The sequence below is a fragment of the Platalea leucorodia genome (assembly GCF_965183815.1).
Source record: "Platalea leucorodia genome assembly, chromosome: 4".
Lineage (NCBI taxonomy): Eukaryota > Metazoa > Chordata > Aves > Pelecaniformes > Threskiornithidae > Platalea > Platalea leucorodia.
In genome coordinates, this window is record NC_138826.1 from 43,253,656 (window position 1) to 43,279,029 (window position 25,374).

A 25,374-nucleotide genomic window follows, 5' to 3' on the forward strand; every position below is an offset into this window, starting at 1 on the left:
GAATGATGACCCAGGAGTTTATGCCCATCACCAGTTATATCTAAATCCTGTGTCAAGTTTCTCAGATTAGACAGGGAATTGTCAGCTCAGTGAGAAATAGCAGGTCTACATCCTAGTTTCCCCAAAATCCAAAACTCAACAAAAGCTCTTGTCAGACTAGAACAAAACCATTGTTTTTTACCAAGGTACAACCACACACATACTGCTTATGTAAATTGGCTCTAACAACCAAAATGTGAAACTCTAACTTACCTTGGTGAGCAGATATTTAAAGGAATAAATCCATTCCTGTAAGGCATTGTTCACCAGAGTGAATAAACCATCCAGTGTTGCAAAAAATGTAAAAACTTCATGACTGCTTTAATGACAAGAACAACAAATTAGAGTTGGTGCTGGCTGCAGTTAGCACCATTACACAACTCAAACAGGTGTAAGTGGGACCTGATGTAAGTTAAATATGATTGGAAATTTCTTTTTTTCTCCCTTCACAGGAGCTCTCAACCCTTTACATGAGATTCAAAGCTTGAAGTACTTTGTTAAAATACTTATTTATATTTAATTCTAGAAGTTTAACCATATGGATGATGTTATTTGGTACCTCATGTTCTTATGTTTTTCAGTAACCATGTTTCCCTGGACATTTTATATATGTGTTAAACTATAGTATTTCCCACACCATGATAGGAATCACAAAGCGTAGCTAGGGAGACATGAACAATCTGTGAGGCACTGCAGTGGTATCCTGAAGTGCTAATATTTCTCAGTTCATGCTGAAAAAAATTATCGAAGGTGGAAAACACTTTAGGTTTTAGGCATTTGTTTTTTCCACAGAAGGCTGATTTTTCAGCAGAAGGCAGCACACTAATCTTTTCTAAAAGGTAATATAGTCAAACCTTCAGTTTTCTGTATAAAAAAGCTTTGAATGAAGGATGTAGTTACTGTGTTGTGATGTTAACCAAAACCTACCTTAGTAAAGGAGGTCTACTTGTATTGCCAGAACTACATAAAAGGTCTTTTATATCATTGAGAATGTGGCTTCATCTGCAAAGGAATAACGGAATGTGTTTCTGTTTTATGTGTGCATATGAACATACATATTTTAAGAAACATCTGTTGACCAGATTAGGATATTTGATAAATGTTTTCCCATAAAATATGTCCCATCAGCAAATCTAACCTCAAACCCAGCCATTCTTTGCTTGGCTTTTAGACATCCCAGTGAATAGGCATCAAAAGTGGCAAAGAAAAGGACCCACTATGTTATTGCAAGGCGTTGCTTGTCTGCAGAGTAGATATAGACTTGCTCCAGTATCAGTATAGCAAAAGGTGGCTGGGATGAGGACTTTCTTGACTCTTCTTGATGTTTGGGTGTATGGAATAAAGAGGGCTCACTCAGGTACTTAGACTGAAAATGTTCTGCAAGACCACCACAGGTGGCCTTAGCTTCCGGTAGCACACAGGAAGTGAGAACTCAAGGAGAGAGGTTAAAGAGTATTAGGGAGAAGAGGCTACGTTTGGACAAAAGCCTAGGTCAGATAACAAGTTTGGCATAATGTCAAAAGGTCATGGTGATGGGGGAAGGTTCTTGATGATTAGAAAAAGACAGCTATCACACCCATCTTCAAGAAGTGGAGTAAGCAGGATCCATGGAACTACAGGGCTGTCAACCTCACCTCAGTTCCTGCGAAGGTTATGACACAAATCCGCCTGGGAACTATTTCCAGCTATATGAAGGACAAGAAGGTGATTCAGAACAGCTAGCATGGATTTACTAAAGCCAATTATACCTGACCAGCCTGATTGCCTTCTAGACAGCTAGCTGTGTGGATGAGGGAAGATCGGTGGCTGTTGTATATCTTGACTTTAGCAAGGCCCTTTATACAACCTTGCATAGCATCCTTACAGCTATATTGGTGAGATACAGACTGGATAAGTGAACAATAACATGGGTGAAAAATTGGCTCAAAATGTGTCAATCATTAAAGTCAAACCAGAGGCCAGTTATTAGTCGCATCCCACAGATGACCAACAGTGAGGTCAATATTGTTCCACATCTTTATTAACAACCTGGATGATGGCATAGAGTGCACTCTCAGCAAATTTGTTGATGATCCCAAATTGGGAGGAGCATAGGCTGAAGAGAAAGGGCTGCTATTTAGGGAGACCTACATAGGTTCAGAATGGGCTAATAAGAACCTTATAAAGTTCAGCAATGCCAAATGCAAAGTCCTGCAGCTGGGACCAAACAACTCCATGCTATTGCTTGGGCTAACTGAATAGAAATCAGTTTTGCTGGAAAAGACTCTTGGATTCTGGTGAGCAATAAACTGAACATGAGTCAGAAGTATGCCTTTGCAGCGAATCTGGCCAATCATCCTGACCTGTATTAGCATGAGTGTAGACAGGAGGTTGAGGGAAGTGGTTCTCTGCCTCTATTCAGCACATCATGATAAGGTAGGTGTGGAACAAGTTGCTGCATAAACCTTTTTATTCCTTCAGTTACACATTTGGCCTTGTGTAACTGAAGGAATAGACACCACTGTCTAGAAGACTGGTCTGGATTCTCAGCCAGTGTCTGTTGGCAAAGCTCTACTGAATTCAGTAAAATATCCAAGTTTGTAGGACATGAGGAAGTGCCACTTCATTGATATGTCATTTTTTTAATTATGAAGAAAATAAGTGTGTGATTTGGAGTGGACTTGAAGACCTGTGCCTACATTCCACATACACACCCTGTTCACAGAGCACAAGTTAACCGATATGTCAGGCTTTTCTAAGGAAGATAGCTCTGCATAAGGGCATGTGCACATGTACATGTGTGTACAAGATAGCAGTTATGATTTAAAATATAAGTTCAGTTTAATTCAATCTAACATGTTTTCAGTTAAAAATTTTACAGAAGCACGTCCAAATGGAAAACAGATTCTGGATCTGAACTCCTGCAAGAAGACCTCTCCATTTAGGAACTGCGATTAACAGTCATTAATACTGTCTAGACATATAGCCAGAAATTATCTGGTAAAATACTTTTCCTTTGGAAGATACCAGTTTGCCAACACAGTTTCTGATAAAAGTTTGTTTATATCAGTCTTCTGATTCTAGAATTTTGGAAAAAAAGAACTGTTAAAAAATCCCTGTCCTGACAGTTTTAAAAAAAAGCTTCATTATTTCTCCAGTTGCAAAAAATTTCTAAAGCCAAATATTTTTTTGAAACATTGATGTTGAAGTGAAATGAGATCATTGTTTAATTTATTAAACAGTGTTAAGGTATTATTAGCATGATTCAATACAATGGGCCTGTGTCTGCATCAAAAAAGTGATTGGGGAAATGGAAGAAAAATAAATTTATCTCAGGCTTTTTTCCAGGTCAGGAAGTCTCTGAACTTGTACAACTATTCTTAAGTTCCTAGATGCTCTTAACTGCAAGAATGCTAAGAACAAGAAGTAACCAATGCAAGTTCATTAGGCACTGTTCAAAGATTTGAATTTAAATCAGAAATAACAACAACTAAGTAAAATAAAAACCTGAAATAGTAGAAGGTCATCAAAGTGATTCTGCTAAGCAAGACTAGAAATTAATTTAGTCCAGTATCCATCTCTGGCAAATTGCCCATAGCATGTGCCTTTAAAAAGTCCAAAAACAGGTCAAGGTGAAAGTGCCCTTTCCCCAGCTGTATCCTCCTGGAAACTATAAAATCTGCTGTTCCGGGATCATAAGTCAAAGGTTTCATCTGTGTCATTGTGATTAATAGTTTCTGATGAATGTTTCTTTCATGTGTTTGTGTAATTATTTTTTGGACTAATTCAGACTTCTGACATTCAAAGCACTTAGTGGTAAAGATTTCCCCAATTTGAATGTGTGTGGGTTGAAAGAAAAGCATCAAAAAAGTGCCTATCATGCCCAATAACCCCCATTGTGTGATCCTTCTTGCTGGGTGTGATTCACATCTGACATATTCCAGTAAAATCCAGAAGACAGCCCACTGACAGTCAATAGAATTGTGTTGTTGTAAAGCATGTTTGCTAATACAGTATATAAGTTAAAGCATTCTATAAGAAAGGCTTTTTTCAATTGTTCCCAAGTCTTAATTTGATTTGTAAGACAAAGATGCAATTTCTATAAATAATACCCATATATATATTTTTTAGCACCTGATGCTCCCTATACTCACTGGAAGCAAACTGTCTTCTACTTAGAGGACTATTTAACTGTGAGACGAGGAGAAGAAATCTTTGGGACTATATCCATGAAACCAAATGCAAAAAATGTGGTGAGTCAGCATCACTGATTCCAACTTCATTGATCACGAACTATAATCAACACTAAATAAAATGCATACAAGCAAAACAATGAGCATGCTAAAGGCTCTAAATTCATGTTTATTAGTAAGAGCTCTAGTCACAGCTTCACCAAAGCTGGTGACAGCAATGATAATGCAGTGCTAATGTTACAGAACTCAGCCTGCAAACAAGCTAGCATGGGAAGGAGGAAACGATTCAAGTATATCACTAAGTCAGCTGCCCTCTGCAATCAGCTTGGCTCACATTTTGTGACACAAGTAGGCAAGGGTCTCTTCATATTGTCACTAAAATTAGTGGTAAGATCCCTTCTGACAACACAGGGTGATCAAGAGTACTTCAGTTCCACATCTATAGCCAGATTTCCCACTCAGTGCGCAAGAACTCTCCTTTAGGAAATTAAGTAACAGATTTCAGCTTAAGGTCTGTATGACCTCACTGATCAAATGTACTTGAACTCACTAATCGAGTGATATGGTTGTTTAAAAATGGTGGCTTTCCACAGAAAATACAGATGTTTTGTTTAAGACTAAAGCTAAAGCATGACGGAGATCACACTATCATGACTGGTAAAAACTTCCTCAATTTCTCTGCTATGGGCTGAATCCCTCACCAAGTATGTCAGTTATTCAGTGCTTCTTTTCACTTGTAAGGAAACTATGAGACATGGTCTGATGAACAACCCATGCCTGTAAAGAAGAGCAAGACATGAGAACTGTGGCTTCTGGGAGAAACAGTGGCACCATTTTCTGCCAAAAACCTTAAGCAGAATCTCTTCATTTTCTATTACAACATACAGCCATTACAATAACCTGGTTATAATCCATCCATGCAGTTGTTGTAATTGTTGAAATAGTGCATTTATTGATTGTAGCAAATCTTAACATTTCAATGCCTTCCTTTTTTGCATTACTTTTCCTTTTTTGTACCAAATACAGATTGGATATGGTTTTCATAGTAGTATTGATACAGGGGAAGAAATAAATGCAAAATAAACCTGGCATTAAAACAAACACAGGAGTGAACTCCTGAAGCTACCGCTTGCCGTGAAAGTAGAGGAGAATAGTCTGTTTCCCACATTTATGTTGTCCTTGGGGGACTGGAAGATTTTCTTTTGGGTTGAATGTATGAATTTTCTTTTGAGAGAAAAATGAAGAAATTATTTCAAATTTGTTTGCACAGCAGTAAGCACCTGAATGCAGATTTACGTGCTAAAATTAAGGTGCTCTTGATGGTTATCATAAGTTATGGTTATCATTAGTTAGTTGTTAGTGCTTTGTTTTTCTGAAACATGAAGCCTTTCAAAAGCTTTCAAAATGAGACGGCTTCGTTTTGTAGGGCTATGTAGTGCCTCTTTCCAAAAAACATGGCATATAAAGAATGACTGAGGACTTCTCTGCAATGGGAAGTTTACTAGATCTGTTCTGGAATAAATCCTAGTGTGAAAGCCCTTTACCCTAGATTAAGAGCATCTCAGTGGGGGATATCCTTAAAAAATTGTTATAGAATACGTATGATGATAGCACAGCATTTCAGAAGCTTCCTAGTTGTAACCAGGACACTAAATCAGCCTTAAGAAAAATACATAAATATGCCCTAGACATAGATTGTATGGTGAATGCTATTACACATCCTATATCCTACTTTTTCAATGTTAGCACCATTTAAAAACAAAAGTTGTTAGAAATCACAGTAGGTATCTCTTGAATCTGCAGGTCTTTTCAGCCCAAGCAATGATAACTGAATTCATACACTAAACTTATGGTCTTACTTACATGTTACATTCAAATCTTTTTACAGCGTGACCTGGATTTCACAGTAGACTTGGATTTTAAAGGACAGCTATGTGAAATGTCAGTATCTAATGACTACAAAATGCGCTAGCAAGAAACCTTTCAGAGAGACGAAGAGGAGAATTTTATCAAGTCCTGAACTGCTGAACTTCAAGCTAGGAACAACTGTTCACAAGATTATTATATTAAATACTAGAATGTTTACTCTGATGGAAAGTGGTAACCTGATCCTTCTTGCAGATAGTACAGGGGGCTGGGACCCCACTGTGAATGTACAGTATACAGAACTGTAGCTTTTTTCAAACATATAGGAAAAATAAGCAACAGTCTTGAGTGTTCTGGTTAACTTTAGGATGGCAGAAGATGCATATACAAATTGTACTACTTATGTGAATTTCTGGTTCTTCCAAGCTTTGCATGTTAAAGATGATTAGGGCAGTTTTCTCACTATGAAAGACCACTGCAGCACATTACTGTGATAGTATTACTGGACTTATATTCAATATAAATGAATATATATAGTACATGAGAAAAAATATCATTTCATAATAGGAATTTGTTTTGTGATGATTTAATTCTCATTATGCAGTTATGGAAAGATAATGATGTTACCTCTGACAGTACTCTAGGCAGTGATATATTCCATTAACTGTCTAAAATTATAGCTCTGGTAAATATTCCATGCAAAGTGTAAATAAGAGCTGGGCATTTACAGAAAGTTCAACAACTATCTTTTTGAATGTCCTCTGAAAAATGTGGACCATTAGTTTTAAAATTCACCTTCACAACTGGATGTCTGTCAGAGCTTTAAAAAACATTAGCTTTTTATCCTTGAAAATATTCTGTGGTGAGTTTTTATAGCTGGATTTTGCATGAGACCTTCTGAAATCAGACACTTAGTATTTAAACGTGATGAATTCAAAGTCTCTGAAATGGTGGGTAATTCATTTTTCTTGGCCATGCCATATTTCAGTTCTTTGCAAGATTCTTAATACAAAATAATTTTCAAAAAAATAGGAATTAGTGTTTTCTTTCGGTGATGTTTTAGGTAAGTTTTAAATTGCAAATACTATTCTCAAGAGTGCAGTGATTTGCAGGAACAAGCTTATGTCTTTAAAAAAAAAGTCTATGGCTTCTATATTACTAAGATGTCTGTAGCTTCCCAATCCCCTTACACCCCTTGTTTTTCTTACAATATCTCCTACTTATAGTTAAAATATTAACTGCTTATAATCCTTCATACATATGTGTCAAGTCTTTTTATTATATGAATGTTGACCATTTAATCACATGTAATTCGTCGAAAACTGCATCATCGGTCCTACCTACCCATTTTCCAGTCTGTCTGGCATTAGGCAGTAAATCATGTTCCATCATGTATTGGATGAGATTGACTAGTTTTTTGCCTAAAAATCTTTTTAATCACCTGCAAATAAAGCGTACTTGAAGATGTATTTTGCCAGTATTTGTCAACTTTTACTTTTTAGAAACCTATTTCTATTGTTTTCCCTTCATAAAAACTGTACAGTGCCTCCATTTTCTTATGGTCTAAAGATTATGGTCTAGGGATTGTATCACATGGTATCTATGTAGAATGAAATTAAACTGTAATTCAGCAGTAAAAGGTACTGTTTGCAGTGTAGTTAATCACTATTGTTTTAAAGCACTTTTCTTTCATTTTCTTGGAATGAGGATGAACAACTTTCCTCACAAAATGACTAGGATTTTATCTGTCAAATATTGCTGTCATTTTCAAGGGATCAGTTCATAGCTAGATCAGCTGCTCTTTCAGTAGTGGCTTGGACCAGAAAAACATCTAGAAGACCCTTTCTACTAACACTTCTGTGATTCTAGGACTTTAAGGTAAGGAATTCTACCAAATTTTTTCTCAGCCTTCTCCATTTATGTAAAGATACTCAAACAATATTTTTAACTTCTCCTTTGTCAGTAATCACTGAGCTGACTATAACTGCAAGAGGAAAGACTCTTGCTTTGTTTGTTTGTCTAACTTATACTTTGACAGTACTTCAGACCATCCACTTCTCTTGCCCACTGCATGAATCTTTAATATCTTTAATATTAAAAAAAAAAAAGGGAAAAAAACCAAACCCACCTCATTTAAAGAAAGACAAATCACCAAAAAAAAAAAAAAACCCAAACGAATTCACAAGGGGTCTGCCTGCTGTTACTGAGAATGCATCATTTTTGCCTGACAGAAAGCATTGGACAAGAAGCAGCAAAGAAAACTTGATCAGAACAGCTCATTAACCAGTTTGAGAGGTATTTTAAGCACTGCTGTGTACTGACCTTTCTGCCTCATCTTTCACCTGACAGTGAAATGTAGGTCTCTCTTCAACAGTGGCCACCTTGGCTTCTTACTAAAAGTGCCCGTTCACTTCAATGTTGCAAGATTAAGTCCTTGCTTATATGTTAATGGCACAGCTCTGAGGTGATGACCAGACTTCAGTCACATTCAACCCCAGGAAACTGGCTTGTGCTCTTCTTCACATCAAAAGCATATCACATAAAGATGTATCTCCATCACATAAAGAACCAAGAATGCCTACTGCAGTGTTGAGTATCTTCAAATCACAGCGATCAAAAATAAAATTTAGGCTTTCAAGACCATTACAGGTGTTACCTACCACTACGGTTTTGAAAGCATCAATGAGTTCAGCATGCATGGGACCTGTTAGGTCAGCATTACTGAAAAAAATATGCAGAGAGCTTGCAGGGCAGGTGCAATCAGATGATAGACTTTCCTCAGCAATCCGACAAGTCTGGGTAACTACCACAGAGTCTGAGCCTAATCTTCTCAAGTTCTATCATGGACTCCAGGGTTGAACCCAAGCCAGTGATCCTCAAAGCTTTGCATTAAAATACTAATGACAAAACAAACATTGCTGTCTGAAACAGACATACATTTAAAGCTTTTCTTTTCCTTCCCACTGACACGAAGAAAAGATCATGAGCTGAGGACAGAGCATGACAAAGAAACTGAAATACAGTATTTACACAAAAGACTGTCCTTGATGAGTAACAAATACAGCACTGGAGAAAAGAGAAAGCAGGTTGCTTCTGCCTTGACTCTCATCTTAAGGCAAAAGTATTAAAACTCTTCTCAGGGATTTTCCTATCACTTGAAACACAAAGGAGCATCCAAAAAAAGCTTGATACTGAACAAACCTCTAAAAGGCATAGTGTGCAATTCACACTTGCAGTGCTTGTAGGATTAGGGAGGTAGTCCCTAATGTTAAGAGGGCCACTCCCTGTTCCCAAGGTTCTCTACAGAACAGTATAGTATGACTCTATTGTCACATTCATTTCTTATTGCCAGCACCAACTAGCCCTTGCCAGATGTTATTAAAGTTTCACAGTTTTGGTTTGGTTTGGTTTGGTTTGGTTTGGTTTGGTTTGGTTTTTGCAGGACTTGTTCCAGGGACCTTCCTATGTGCAGAATTAGTAGTTTTAGAGCCTTTTTACACCATCTTAGACTTTTAATAGCGGTTGAAACAGTCCAGAATATAGACAAGAATATACTTGAGACAGAATGGTTTTACTACAGAGCTAGTTTGAAGAACCTTCTCAGAGATAATTTCTTATAGGATTTGTCTTAAATTTAATATTAATTCATAATTTTGTGTTCAGTTTTGGGCCCCTCACTACAAGAAGGACATTGAGGTGCTGGAGCATGTCCAGAGAAGGGCAATGAGGCTGGTGTAGAGCACAAGTCTTACGAGGAGCAGCTGAGGCAGCTGGGGTTGTTTAGTCTGGAGAAAAGGAGGCTGGGAGGAGACCTTTCTGCTCTCTACAACTACCTGAAAGGAGGTTGTAGCATGGTGGGGGTCCGTCTCTTCTCCCAAGTAGCAAGTGATAGGACGAGAGGAAACAGCCTCAAGTTGCGCCAGGGGAGGTTTAGTTTGGATATTAGGAAAAACTTCTTCACTGAGAGGGTGGTCAGGCATTGGAACAGGCTGCCCAGGGAAGTGGTTGAGTCTCCATCCCTGGAGGTATTTAAAAGACAGGTAGACATGGTGCTTAGGGACATGGTTTAGTGGTGGACTTGGCAGTGCTAGGTTAATGGTTGGACTTGATGATCTTAAAGGTCTTTTCCAACCTAAACAATTCTATGATTCTATATATTAATTTACCACATACAGATTTGGTTGTAAATAATCAAAAGAAACTTCCTTCACTTAGAAGGTAATTTTATAAAGGATACATGGTATTATATGTATATAATGAAGAATAAATCCCCACTTTAAGAAGGTAATCTAACAGTCACTCTCCTTTATCTGTAAAATACATCCCACACATGCTACTTTTACATAAAAAAATACGTATGTATGCTGTCATTTCAACATCTTGTCAATAACACTGTAAGTGGCCCAATTCATATGGCTTGAACTCAGTGTCACAGAGGACAATCTGTCTGTGTTGTATAATGAGTAACTTCAAGTACTGTGCATACGGCTAGATGTAACATGTTCTCTGTGACGAGAATACACCACAAGCCTTTTTTTTTTTTTTCAAGTGTAAATAACACTTAAGAAAGAAAGATTTACTTAACGAAGGCATGTCCCGGTGTCACTAATATAATAGACAAAACAACACAGCATTATAATTACTTTCAATTTACAAAGCCCCATGAGTGTTCTAGAAATGGGAAAATAGCTTTTAGAAGGCTGCTTTATTGATGAACATGCTTTTCTTTTGCAGGCAGGAGTAGCAGGAGAGAGGAGTGGGGAGGGTGGTGGAGCAGGAAGGCACCAGAGTGACCCACCTCTTATCAGGCTGTGGGTTCCCTTGTTCAGGTGGAGTCAGGGGCTCAGAACTCCTTTCTCAGCTGAATAAAAGTAGATTGCTTTAGCCACAGGCAATGACTCACACTATATATGCTGAGGATGGGTGAGGGGGAAAAAAGAAGGTATTCAAAATGCAAAGGAGACAGCAAAACAGAGTAGCTGGAGTTGCTATAAAACCTCATAGAATCTTAAAATCATTTGTAATTGAAAAGACTTCTGGAAGTCTTTAGTCTAACTGCCTTCTCAGAGCAGGGCTAACTTCAGAGCCAATTCAAATTGCTCGGGGCCTTGTCCAGATATGTCCTGAACATTTCCGAGAACAGAGATTCCCCGGCCTCTCTGGGCAGCTGTTCCATGCTGTGATAATCTCACAAGGAAGCATTTTATGTTCAGCTGGATTTTTCTCTTGTTATAACTTGAGACTGTTGGCTCGTATTCCTTTACAATTTGCCCCTGAGAAGAGCCTGGCTCTGTTTTCACTGTAACTCTCCATTAGATACTGGTAGATACAATTAGTTCCCACCTTAGTCCCCTCGTGGTAACTCCTCTCTTCCCTATACAACCCTTGATTGCATCCTAGCCTTTCATATTAATTACACCACCTATCCACCTGTAATCCCTCCCCCCGCTTTTTTCCTTCTAACAGAGGCTAGGGTATACATTGCTGCTGTTAGATACTGATTAACAAATATAGCTAAGGGTTTTCCAAAGAATGTTAAACTCCAAGGGTCACTAATTAAAGAGAACATCAAGGTCTCTTACCGTGTTGTATTGATGGCATGGAGGACACATTTTTATGAATAATTTTCAGGTTGGCATATCAGGTGTAAGTTTATGCCAGTGTGTGCACTTGCCTAGTTTGAACATACAACAGAGCCAGGTGATTTCTTTTTCAATAGCCATTAAGAATTCACAGACTAGTTCCAACTGGAAAAGTGGAAGGTGTTTAGTCTTTTTTGAAACATTTCCTTTCAACATTTCTCAGAGATCATCTCAGATGTTACTCCCCAAAGCACACAGGCAGGTGGGAGGAAGACAAATCTTTTAGATCATATTTAAACTTCCTAAAAATTAAGTGTGAATTTATAGCACTTACGAATCTTTTTAAAAAGCAACTAAAGAAACAAACCTGATGTTTCAGATCTAACAATATGTTTGTTTTCTAATAGCCTTATTGAAAAAGAAAAAAAAACAAACAGATGACTTTTTAAATTCATTTTTCATGTATTGTTTTAGAGCAAAGAGGATGTGAATCATCAGCTAAAGATTCCCCAGAATATTGGTATTTCTGCACAGTATGTTGACTGAGGTGAGCCAGGGCAGTAGTACGTCTACAGGAAACAAGACGGTTCCCTGAAAATAGCTGTTGCTTCTGGGGATAGACAAAAAAAGGGTAAAAAAGACACGTGCTATACACAGCTGAGACAAAGAAAGAGGCAGATCACTGCTCACAGATGACTGCTAAGCAGAGCACCCATCCTTTAGACAAAAAAGAATTATTCCACGGTCCAGATACTGCTGAAGGGAATCGAAAAGAGTTTTTATGATCTCAAAATTGTTACAATCTGCTGTTCTCTTTACCTGTCTTTCCAGTCTCTGCAGGTACTGATACAATTTCCCTGACTCCCTTCCCTTTCCCTTTTCTTAGTATATTTGATATTTTTCTCATTTTTCAGGGGAAACAAACATTGGAGATAAGTTATGATGCAAACAACATGAAGATAGCATTTTTTGAGAAAGCTTGGAGAGAACTACAGTGTGATTGTGAAACAGAAAGAAACTGTGTTAGCTTTCAGATGACAACTACTACCAAAAAATCAGTCTTACTTCCTCACAGAACAACAGGTTTGGGTTACAATCCAAGGCATTTCTCTGAGTTATCAAACATGGTCTTTTAGAAGGACAGCAGTCAGCAAAATCAAGCCTGAGCTGACCCCTGAATCCTCTTGTGGAAAACAGAACATCCTCTTTTGCAGTTCGGTTCTGTGATTTCATGTCTAGCCATTTCCGTTTACTCAAATGAACCATCAGCATTTCCTGTACAACACAGCCCTAGAACCAGAAATTGGACCCCTGTGTTAAGGTCACAACAGAATTTAATCACAAACCATACATGCTCTACCATTTTGATGCACAAATATGAAATGGCAGTCCAAAAAGGCATACATAACTCATTAATTAACAATAACTTGTAATGCTGATCAGTTAGCAGAAGTACTTTATCATCATAGTGGCATATTTTTCACATTCATTGGCATGACAAATCAATGTTATTAGCTAATGAGACCTGATTAAAGCAAAAACTATTTACTTCCATAGTTGTCTGATTATCCTATAATTGCTATTATCACCACTGACAGAGCATCTCAGAAAAAATAGCTCACTATTTTGCTTGCTTTCCTATGGGATGAGTGTAGGCAGGCAAGCAACATAAGTTGTGTGAAGCTGAAACAGCAGCATGTGATGGGTAGCATTTGTATATCAAGTAGACAACAACAAAACATATGATGACAACAAGTTTTGAGCTATGAATTGAGGATATGGAAGCAGCAGAATTAAAAAACCTGAAGGTATCCTTTACCAGTAAACATGTGGAGATAACTGAGAAAAGAACTTCTGAAAATATTCAGAAAATATTCAAAAGACCAGGTAAATTGGTCTGACACCTCCCACTAACAAACGTAGCGGAGACATTAAAGCATAACATTTTCTGGGAGAATATTCCATTTGAGTTCTATTGCTAAATGATACCATTAAGTAGGAGTTCTGTTAAGCAGAGGGACATCTAGTCTCAATCTGGGCAAATGCCTAGACCTTTCCAACCTAATGCTCATTGGTCCAAATGCAAAATTCACTTTTGCTTGCCAGAACATTGACACTGTGTTATGTTCTTCCCATCCTTGCTCTTTCAACAGTACTGGCACAATAAATATGCTGTTGCTTTTCCTTTATTTCGAGATGTTTCTAGCTTGTACTTCGGTGATATACAGAAAAAGGGAATCCGCTTATATATCAAAACCAAACCTAAATCAAACTTCTCTTCTAAGCTGTCGTCATCTCTTATTTCCCTGTGTGTCATGTGTTCTTTTTATTATGGTCCACACTCACGTAATTGCCTGTGATAGTGAGGATAAATCTAGTCAGCCTGGAGATCCTGCTAGTCCCACAGGGCTTTGAACATTATAGAGTCAGAATTCCAGGATCCAGAAAGTACCTCTGTGATCTACCAATCCCTTGAGAACATCTTGTCCAACTCCGCTGCTGAAGCATGACAAGCTGGAGCAGGTTGTCCAGGACCATTTACAGTTGGGTTTTGAATATCTCCAAGGATGGACATTCCACAACCTCTCTGGGAAAGCTATTCCAGGGTTTGACCACCTCCACAGTGAAAAAAAAGTGTTCAGATGAAATTGCATGTGTTTCAATTTGTGCCTGTAGCCTCTTGTCCAGTCCCTGGGCACTCCTGAGAAGAGTCTGGCTCCCTCCTTTGCATTCCCCACCTCCATCAGGTATTTACACACACTGATAAGATCCCTCTTGAGCTTTCTCTTCTTTAGACCCTCCGGGCCTAGTCATTCAGCCAGTTTTCAAAGCACCTTCCTGTCCAGTTATCTAACCTATACTTTGTCATATTGTCGATGAGGATGTTATAGGAGACAGTGCCAAAAGCACTAAACATCCATGACTCTCTCCTCATCCACCAAGCTAGCCATCCCATTGTAGAATCTATCAGGCTGATTAAGCACAATTTCCCCTTTGTAATTCCATGCTGAGTATTCCTGATCACCACCTTGTCCTTCATGTGTCTGGAAATGGTTTCCAGGATTAGTTGCTCCATCATTTTCCCAGGAATTGCAGTAAGGCTTATTGCCCTGTAGTTGTCTGGACTCTCCTTCTTGCACTTCTGGAAGATAGGAATGAATTTGCTTTCTTGCAAATGTCTTGCACCACAGAGTGTTTTCATAGCACCCTTGGATGCTATGTTGCAGGTGTTGTAGCAGCCTTAGTCTAACTGTTAGGCCTTAATGTTGGTATACAAAGCAGACATGCAGAATGGTTTGCTTGACTAAAAGATTATCTGTTTTTTTTTCCATCTGCACCACAGAAATGTTGGTTGTAAGAAAACCTTAGAGGTTTCTCGTCCAACTTACTGCTCCAAGCAGAACTTTCCCCAAAGCTATGTCAAATAACTGTGGCTTTGTGTAAAACCTATACTTAAAACTTCCAAGGATGGAGATTTTATAAGCTATCAGCAGATCTGATAAAACACATTCCCCTTCACAATAGACCATGCCTTGCTTATTTAGCATTATATTTTCAGACCTGGCAGCAGATAATTTTTAACCATTTCATAGATGTCTGTAATGCTGATTTTGTATGACTCCACTTTCTTGATAAATGGCACCCTACAGAAGTCTAAGTATACTACGTTTGCACAACTACATCGTCGCCACAGCAATGACAAAAAGATACTTTAGCTACTGTTCTATGCAACCCTAAGAATCATGTCAATGAGGAACAAATATTAAACAAAATTTCCACTACTTAATCATCTGTGTGTATGTTCTCCATTTACCTTGATATGAGTAGCACTTGACTTCCGTACAGCACGCCCTCCATGGGACATGGACATGACAAAAGCAAGAGCTTCAGACATCCTATCTGAGTTTAGTAATTCCTTGCACAACCTCCCCTGGGGCTTTTAATGACACCAATGCATTTCAGTGTAGAAGGTGACTTCACAGTGTGGTTACAAATAAAAATGTCTATTGTATACATGTAGAAAGTTTCACTCATCACTCGTCTTTCTCTGCTGACAGACGTCATTTAATGCAAATCCGTTTCTCTGTTAGAATAATACTTAAAGAAATCCTGTCACTGAGAAGCTGCATTAGTGATTTACGCCTTATTTCAAAGGGATGAGCAACAGCCTTATTGAAGCTTCATAATATAAATCCATACAATACCGGGTTGCTATGACAACTGATGACCCTTAATAATCTAGATTCAAAGGACCTTGATCAAAACTGTCTTGTAGTGCAGTACAAGGTAGTTCAGTCATTTGCACCTGTGATGACTGGGAGCAAGGCCATGCAGAAAAAGAACAGTGCACTCACACTCACAGGGGAACCGCACTAAACTTTGCAGCTGAATGCTACAGGTCTGAGCTACGCAATGGCAGTCTTGAGGCTTTTCCGCCCCTAGCAGAGGTATCCAAATTGGTGTTTGGCTGAAGCAATACTGAGCTCAGCACTGGCCCCCAAAGCCACCTGAGAAGCATGGTAAATTAGTTCACATCCAGTTCCATTTATCTGTATTTAAAGGTGAAGTTACAAACAGATGAGACAATTAAACACCTTGCTGATACTGAAAATGGGCTGCCCACCCCTCTAGACTTCTTTTCTCACAACTCTGATCTTAGCTGTGTTTTCCCACCCATATCCTCCCACTAGCTCCAGTATTTGACAGATTTTGCTGGGCTAGTTCAGCTCACAAATGCAGTAGAAAACTCTTTTTTTTTTCTTTTTTTCTTGAGATTCTGCCAAGGCAGTAACTTAAACTGGTTTATTGCAGAGTTATAATGACTTATAAAAGGTAAAATGAAGAAGTAATGACTGGCAGGGACAGTGAGTCACAAACCCACCCTGTACTTTCCTCCCTGAAAAAGATGGCACCTGAGCTTTAATAACAGCTATACAGATACAGCAATATTCACATTCCTGATTCATATTTGCTCTGAGATAAAGATGGCACAAGATAAAATGCGGCACACACAGGGCACAACACAGTATGTCATAGAAGGATGATAGCTGTGGCTGCTGCTGTTCCTTTTTGCAAGTCCAGCCAAAACCCAAGCTGAGTACATTTTGCAGATACACACACAACACTAATGCCAGCAGCCACACAGACAACACAAAGTGCAGTGTCTTCACTGCTTCATCACCCACATACACACAAACAGCAGCTCAAGTAATATGAGTACTTGAGTAATACTCAGAGCCACATAATATTCTATTTATATGTCTCAGTTCCACTGGCTTCCCTACTCCCTGCCTATTCAGCCTATGAAAATCAGTAATTTCCAGTAAGAAAGCCTCCCTGAATCTGGGGTCTTCTGGGAAAGGGGAAAGGCTTGCAATGTTGTTGTGCTCAGGAGGAGCGTATTGCAGAAAAGGCACCGGAAGGAGACTGATGACTGCAGAAGCTAAACAGTTTTCCAGTATAGCTGAACTTGTTTGAAACACTCTCCTCTTCAGTGTTTGAAAGGAAAGAAGCAATCCTTATCTGACTGACCAGATGACCTTTAACTTCCAGTACATTTGGAAGGAATCAGTGTCACTGGATACAATATTTCAGGTTAGTTGGTATGTAAAAGAACTTCAGTTGTTTGAGGTGTGAACAGCTCAAAGTGCCTATCTTTCTGGGTTTTTTAGGAGTGTGTGTGAGTGTTATTGCAATTCTTGTCATTTCAATAATCAAAAAGACTCATTATTTCAACAGCAGTGGATGAATTCAGGAAGTTGCTACTGATGAGCTTCATGGGCATGTTTCTACTTTCTAAAACAAGCTTCCACTTCTGCAGATGGTGAAGTGGATTTATTCAATAATGATCTCACATGGTAGAAAATTCTGCCAATATACAGATGTTGCAAATAAAAACAGTCTGAAGTTGGGGAATTTTACCTGAGTTAATTTACTAGCAACCAACATAAATCTTGTGTCATTGATTCAGGTACTGGGGAAAGAAAAAGAACGCAAACAACTAGACAAACATATCAATGTGCTTTTTTCCTCTCCTCTGCCCCTGAGTCTCAGCTTCCTCTCTTTTCACTGTGAGGTACACTCTGTCTGTCAGAATTCATCCAGTGCAGCAACAGGCAATACATGCAGTTGAAGCAGTGTGCATAGTGCTTTCTGCCATCCCAAGTATTATGGCTTCTGCCGCTGAATGCCCAATGCTTCCAGTTGTCCTGGGCACAGGGATTCCAGTTGTCCTGTTCCTTAGTTGTTCCTGCTCCATTCCAGGGCAATGACGACTGGCTGCAGTTCTCTCAGGAGCAAACTTTCTTCAATGCGGTCTGTTCCTCACACAATCCTTGTGTGTGGAGTGTCCCCACCTTAACAGCTGTAGAGTACTTCTTAAATATGTTATGTGGGGAGGTGCCGTACACTGAGTAAGGTTATAGTGTGCAGCGTTTTTTTTTCTGCTGTTGCTTGGCTTGCATCTGAGCAGGCTGGAACCAGTTTTGACTGGCACACAGCAGTTCATGATCCCCCCCATGCAGGTCACAACTGCAGCCCGCTGCTACTTACAGCCTGTAACATATGCCTGTTCCAAAGGGCTAGGAGCATTGTGTTATACCCATTCAAATGGGCTTTGTAGTGTGTGTGACACCCAAAGATCTGCCAGTATTAGGTACCTGACCAGGCTGAGAAGATTAATTTCTCCCACTTTCTCCTACCAACTGATCAGCCTCTCAGAGAGTTTACATGGGTGCGCACTACTTGTGAGTTGATTTACTGTATACAGGGTGGCATCAGAAGAAACATTACTGAGTCAAGGAGTTAGATCAGTGAATGTGAGAGAAGGACGAAGCCTGCTGAGTGTAAGAAGCAATTTTTCAGCAGAATTTCTCATTCACTATTGTTGGTAATTTTCATTCTAGTAAGGGAAATTTTCAAGAGTAATATACATCCCAAAAAGGAGATACTACAGTCACTGAACTTACACCGGCTATGAATTTTGTCCAAAGACTATTAGGAAGAGCCTGACAGAAGAAACAAAACAACATTCTGTAGCTAAAATGTTCTGTAGCATTGCAGATACTTGTATTCAAAGATTTCTGTATCAGCATTTTAGTCACTTCTAAATGAAGATGGTTTTGGTGCTCTCTGAGCGTAATAGGAATAGGTGAAATACACTTCTGCTCAGTATTCCCCTGCCTACTACCTTTTGATTCATTTCTCTTTCAGTACAAAGACATCATCTACATCTCCAAAAATCTCTACATAACCCACAAGAGAAGACTTCATGACTCAGAGTCGTTTAATGATGCACACACAGCTGCATCATGATCTTGGCTTATCTTTACCAAAAAGCTTGCGGGAGGGGTGTCTGAGCAAGTTAAAGCTAATTCAAAACTGGGGGGGGAGGAAAAGAAAAGAAAAAGAAAGCTTCATTGCTATTAAGCCAGTATTAGCTTTTTGATGGATCTGAGAAAACTACTGACAGGAGGTATAAAACCCTGGTGGAGAGTCAGAAGACAGCAACCCAGCAACAGAAAGCATCAGTCAGCATCGAGGAACACTGGAAGCTGACAATGACCACCTGGCCCATAGAATCTGTCCAGAAGTAGAGCCTTGTAGCATGTTAGTCGTACCTATTTTCTGTGGGCATTAATCAACAAATAATTGCTGTTTGTTAAGGTGTGCAGATAGATGACTAGGACCTGGCCTGAGGTTTAGCTAACCAAACAGACCATGAGAAACTCTGGATGTGACATGAGAAGCTCTGAACATAACAAATAGCAGAGTGAGAAGCTGATAATAGTTACAGATAGCACTGTGAGCAATGGCTGGACATTACAGGAGGTTAAGGGGGAGTTATGTGACAACTTCATGACTAAGTCCACAGATAACTGGAAGGGAATAGTAGGGACTTTTTTGGGAGTGGAAACTGGCAAGGCTAGCAGCACCTAAGTAACTATATTAATAATACCACGTAAAGCCAAGGTGACCTAGGTAATGGTAGAATAAATATAAAATGTGTGTGGGTACAGGTGTAGCAAAACTGGGACTAACGGGGAAAAAGCAACTAGGGGCAGTTGTTTCTTTGGGATATGAAGGGCAGAGGAAGGAAGGGGTCAATGTGGATGGAGGAAGAACAAGCATGGGAAAAAAATCAAGAGAAGGTAGAATAAAAGGGACCAGTTGTATGCAAGAAAGCTGCTGGTCAGAGTTTATCTGACTGAGCCCTGCACTCCATAACTGCAGGCTATCCAGTCTTTTTATTAAATCTTATTTCTACCAAATTTCTCCATGATCCTGGGGAGAGAGGGAGGGCAGAGGGGGAAAGAGAGCACTGCAAATCCTATGAGTTGTGTACATGTATGTTTTCATCAGCAAACTTCAATCTTGATCAGCTGGGAAGGAAGAGAAGCTTTGGGCTATCTGTATTTATGGCAATGCTGTTTGTGTGTATGTGGGTGATGAGCAGTGAAGACACTGCTCTCATCTGTGTGGCTGATGACGTTAGTGTTGTGTGTGTATCTCCATCTTTGCAATATGTACTCAGCTTGAGTTTTGGCTGGACTTGCAAAAAGGAACAACAGCAGCCACAGCTATCAGTGTGACATGGGAGACACCACCTGGGTCTTAGACCGCACCAGATTTGGCTCTAGTAGATAAAGAAATCCCCTTCATCCCAGGATTCAGCTGCGCCTTAGCATTGTCTGCCCTCAAGTTGTGTATATCCTACTAGCAGGGTCTCAGTGCATGCTAAAAGATGTCCAAATAAAAATGATGTTCTAGAAGTCACATAAAGAAGATCCACCTCATGTGTCACTTTCCTCCAAAATCAAGATGAACTTCAGGGAACAAAAAATTAAGGATCTGAATTTGGAGTTTTGTGGGGCTAGAGTCAGTGGTAGTAAAGCTGAAATTAAGCCTTCAAACTGTCTTCCTGAGGCTGACAGAGGTTGGAAGAAATACTGCCAGTTCTGATATTGATGGGGTAGAAAACACCCTACTGCAGGGGAACAGATCATTCAAAGTCAGTTAGCAAAGCCCATATTTTAACAGATGACACTTCTTCCCTGATAAATTGGGATAAACCATTGTTTTTGTTGAGGTTTAATTTAGGGGTTTGCATTAGTTCAACTCCAGCCAGGACTGAACACAGGCGATTCAATTCTGAGAAGATTGCTGTGATGGATAACATGTAACAGTTGATAAGGTGTTACACAACTCCACAACCAGTAATGGGCTTCAGGAAGCAACCCTGTGAACAGAAAGCCTACTGATTTTCATTAATGGATGCTCATTTTGCTCCTTTTGGGTTTTAGGGGTTAAGCACCCCACTGGAAGCAAGGGGAGTTTTTTTCATTTGGATGAGCAGACTGGGAAGGGAAAAACCACTAAGCATCAGCTCATCCTGGGCTTCTTGGTCCATCCATCATTCCTGATACAAGGAAAATTCTGGTTATTCTACTTGATAGGGAAAGGGGTCATGTTTGGATCTCAACTCATAAGAAAGGGCATTTGAGTGCTGGTATGGATATAGGAATTGCTGTAGGGGAAAGTTTGCAAACCTCTATCATACAGTTCTTGGCACTAGATAAATACCTTTGATTGGACTGAAATCCCAAGAGCACAATTAATTAATGACGAAGTGTTTATCCCAAAATAGAGTTACTTATTGAGCTAGTGCTTAACTTTCATTTTTAGTTTCAAATGGATTCTTTATTCAAATTAAAAATAACTTTTTTGAAACATTTAGAAAATGGATTGAAAACATGTCTGTAAGTCTCATATAATAAAATCTACAGTTTTGCTTGATATTTTAATGAAATAAATTATGCCATGGGTTCCACTTTCCCAACAAGCTCACCATCATGAATAATCATTCTTGATGATTATAGTCGGATGCAGTGAAGACAAACACCAACAAAAATAATTGCTGATCATGTGCTGGCTGGGTGACCCACTCAAGTTTCTTATTTTCATTTATATTCTACAAAGGCTTCCAAAAGTAATTGGAAGTAATTGGATCCAGGGTGGGCCACGATTTTCTATAACATGTCCCTATGGGTTTGATTTTTCAAACACTATATCGTGATGCTGTCACGCCCTGGTTAAACCAAAGGGAAAAGCTGTGTGGCAGATGCTTTTGAAAAATCAGTTCACGTATTTAGGTATTTGAGGAGGAATTTTTTCTTAACACTGCTAAAGAGAGCAGTATCTCACTGGATTTTGGTGAGATTTTTCCATGCTGGAAAGTTTCTCAAAATCTTCCTCAAAAGAAGATCTACTATTTCTGAAAATTCTGGCTCCAACATCTGGCATGAAACCTTCTATGACAGACTTCTGGAGACAAAGAGCTGTTCAGTTGGCCATAATATGCTTTGTACTATACCAGTGAAATGAGCTTCCTATGTAGGTATGTGTTTTCAACCAGCACTAATGACAGTGAATTGATTTGAACGTTTAAGTTGGCCACAGATTGCTTTGAGACTAGTATAGGAGGCCATAGCCAAACAAAGGTTCAGAGCAAGCTCTACAACACAATGCACTACAGCCATGTCAAATATGGTGAAGAGTGCAGGCTGATTTGCTCTGAGTGCAATCCTAACTAGCCAGAGTAAAGCACTGCACTACCATGACTTTACTGTTTCTGGAAACTAAGCTAGATATTTGCATAGCACCACCTCACCATGGAAACATGCTAGCTTATTTGGCAACAGCTCAGGCAAGCCTGTATGGTATCTCAGTGACCTGTCTAAACATACCTAATTCATCATCTCTAAGTGGGAGGACGGGTTTCTTATCAAGGACAATGCAACAATGTGTAGTATAAATGAGTTAGTACTACTTACGGGAATCTTTGTAGTTCTTCAATCCTTTGTTCACGTATATTTCACACTAAGCTTTAAAATATCACCTTATACTTTGCAATTGCTGGTGTGTTGCTTTTAAACAACCAACCAGCTACCTATTTCAATTTTTAAAAAACTGTAACAAATGTCAGCACAAAATCAGGATCTAAAGAGCACTGAAATGAACAGAAGTATTCAGAAGATAGGTCATCCACACCAGTAAGAATTTACTTCACATTCCAAGTAGTTTTCTTCCTACAAAATTACTTCTTATTGTTAATAATGTGGCAGCTTCTATAAGCCTGATCACAAAGCAAGATTCAGTCGTGTTAGGCATCAAACAGAATAAAAGACTGTTACTGCTCCAAATACATTGTCAATTCGCTAAAGACAATATTTGCAAAAGTCAAGATCAGAGCATACAAGGATTTTAAGGTTCACTTACACCTACACTCAGAACATATAGAAGAAATATTTGGAAGACAAAGCAAATCTGATGGTGCCATGTAGTGTCGTATAAATGTATGACTTGTCTAAACGTGCCCCAGCATTTTATGGCCTGATACAGCAAGACTTTTTATTCATGTCGGATTGAAGTTCAATGGTTTTCTCTTTCACTTTATCTTCATGTTCCTTTAAAATCCTGGGGGAAAGAAACAATGCTTTTGAGAAAAAAGTCAATAACACTCATAAGAGATCAAAACAAAAAAACATTTCCCCCAAGCCTATAAAATTGTCCAGAGATTGACAGAAAATGACAGAATTTTGTGAACTAAAAAACAAACAAAAAAGTACAATTATGGTGGCTCCATCACAAAATTGCCTTTGTTCATTTAGTTAGAAAAATGTAGTTGCTGCTGATTATTAGCATTTATTGTATTTTACAGAGACTCAAAACAGTGACTTTAATTTGTTATTTTTGAGGCTGGAGCAAAACAAAACCACATCTGGCTACCTAGACATTTATCAATTACCTGACACATTCACACAATTTCACTAACTGCAGCAACAATATTAAAGATCTGTCAATTCATTACCAGTGTTTTCACCTCTGTAAGTAGGTCAGAGGGGACAGATTTACCTGTATTTTTACCCCTAGCCTTTATATAACTTGAAAAATCCATCTCTCCCTCTCTCCTAGTCCCCAGGCAGACAGCAGAATTTGAGCTGTAATGAGCAGAGGGAAGAAAGAAGCATATCCAATGTTCTGCTGCAAGGACTCAGCAGCATCCACGTCCAAGTATATTTCTCCAAACAGCCAAGAACTTCCTTCAAGAACTACCACAACGTCCCAGGCCCTCAGCTTTCCTAGCAACAATTCAGGTGTTTCTGGGTCTATGCAGAGCTTCACTAGCTTACAGAAGACTCTATGAACCTGAGTAACTGCTCAGTTGGAGCAACAGGGTCAGGCTACAAGTCAGTTTAAAAGGAACAAATATTTCATCACCATAAGTTCCTATCAAACTTATTTAACAAACAGAATTCACTCTGTCGTCAGTGACAGGGAAGTCAGGCACGTATAGAACTCATAGATTGTGTTTTCTTCTTACCTAGCTAAGTGAAGCACAGACTTTTTGGTATTGTACCCAGAATATGCACTGCATTCATAGAAAATCAAATGGTAATCCTAGAATCAAACAGAAAGACTGTTTCAATTGATTTTGCACAATATCTCATTCCAGCTTTAAAAAAGCGACACATAGTGAAATATGCAAATAAAGAAACAGAACTAGATCATCTTTGGAAAAATTAGTATTTAATTCTAGAGCTAACAGTAAAGAGCAAGAAAAGGAGTCTAAGTGTACCTCCTAAACAACAACTATATGCATTTCTTAGCAGATATTTGTTCTATACAGTGGCTTTTGCTGTAAGAGCTTGATCTCTCAAAGGCTCAAACACAAACATGCCTTGTAAGGTACTGAACTCTCCTTGTGATGATAAGGCAATTAGTACATCACTGAGTACTTGACAAAGCAGGTGAAAATAATTCCAGTAACTTTTTTTTTTTTAATCTTTGAAAGGTTCAGCAGCAGTGTTTCTGTATTCAACTGAGACCAATGTTTTCCAGCAAATGACCAGTTGAAGACCTCAGCAAAAGATAATAACAAATTAATTCTATTTAATTTTTTGTACTTGCAAAATTTTTCTGAACCTTCTTTTGCAGTCAGCCTGCACCTTTGGCTTTGTAGCCCTTGGGAGCTTTGCAATTAAGAACAATGGATAAATGATCAAGCCCTGGAGACATTCTCAGCACTTCAGCTGAAGCCTTATCACAATAAATGCACATGCAAGAGATCATTTGCACAAAAGCCTGACCTGGTAGCTGTGATAGTAAGAGAAGTTTGAGAGGGAATAACAGACTATCCTCTCCAAAATAGGCATCTGACTACTTTCACAAGATTTCACAAGTTTGAAATAAGATTTACACTCTTTTTTTCAGCTCAGCTGATCAGAATTCTAATAGAAAACCTACTGTGGTCAGTATCTAGCTACTTTGTGTCAGTCAAGCACAGAGTGATACTATTCCTACATCATCCCCACATACAACTGAATTTCACTAGAAGAGAACTCTGAGTAATGACATCATTTATGCTGGCATGAATCTGAATGGATTTTTCAACAAATTCCATGGGTAGAGCAAATTCTTATTGGTGAAAGATAACAATTTAAACTCATTTGATATTAATTGCTTATTTCTGTCAGTCTGGCAAACAGGTCCTTCTCTGGAGGGGGAGTCAGCCGGGAAATGCAAAGTGTCATTCCTTGAGTCAGGAAGGAAAATTTAATTGATAGCATACACAACGAGAACAAAGTAGTGGAAGGCAGGGCACATATCATTAATAAGCCAGGAAATGCCATCCATCGCCGTCCAGGAATTAGCTG

The 25,374-nt window shown here is 38.9% G+C and overlaps 2 protein-coding genes across 3 annotated transcripts in view; one reads left to right on the forward strand and one right to left on the reverse strand.

Annotated features, from left to right (window-relative positions):
* The window catches only part of PRMT8 (protein arginine methyltransferase 8), a gene marked incomplete at both ends in the record, with an annotated part of 67,672 nt that extends 61,489 nt beyond the window's left edge, over positions 1–6,183 (forward strand). The window contains 2 exons of the mRNA XM_082308554.1: positions 4,150–4,271; positions 6,100–6,183. Of these exons, the coding sequence (XP_082164680.1) occupies positions 4,150–4,271; positions 6,100–6,183 (206 nt within the window). The remainder of the gene's footprint in view (positions 1–4,149; positions 4,272–6,099) is intronic.
* Positions 6,184–22,611: 16,428 nt separating this feature from the next.
* CRACR2A (calcium release activated channel regulator 2A) overlaps positions 22,612–25,374 on the reverse strand; it is a 66,560-nt gene continuing 63,797 nt past the window's right edge. For both annotated transcript variants that reach the window (XM_082308088.1, XM_082308087.1), the window contains 2 exons: positions 24,042–24,118; positions 22,612–23,134 (listed from right to left, as the gene is read on the reverse strand). In XM_082308088.1, the coding sequence (XP_082164214.1) occupies positions 23,044–23,134; positions 24,042–24,118 (168 nt within the window). In that variant the 3' untranslated portion in view covers positions 22,612–23,043. The remainder of the gene's footprint in view (positions 23,135–24,041; positions 24,119–25,374) is intronic.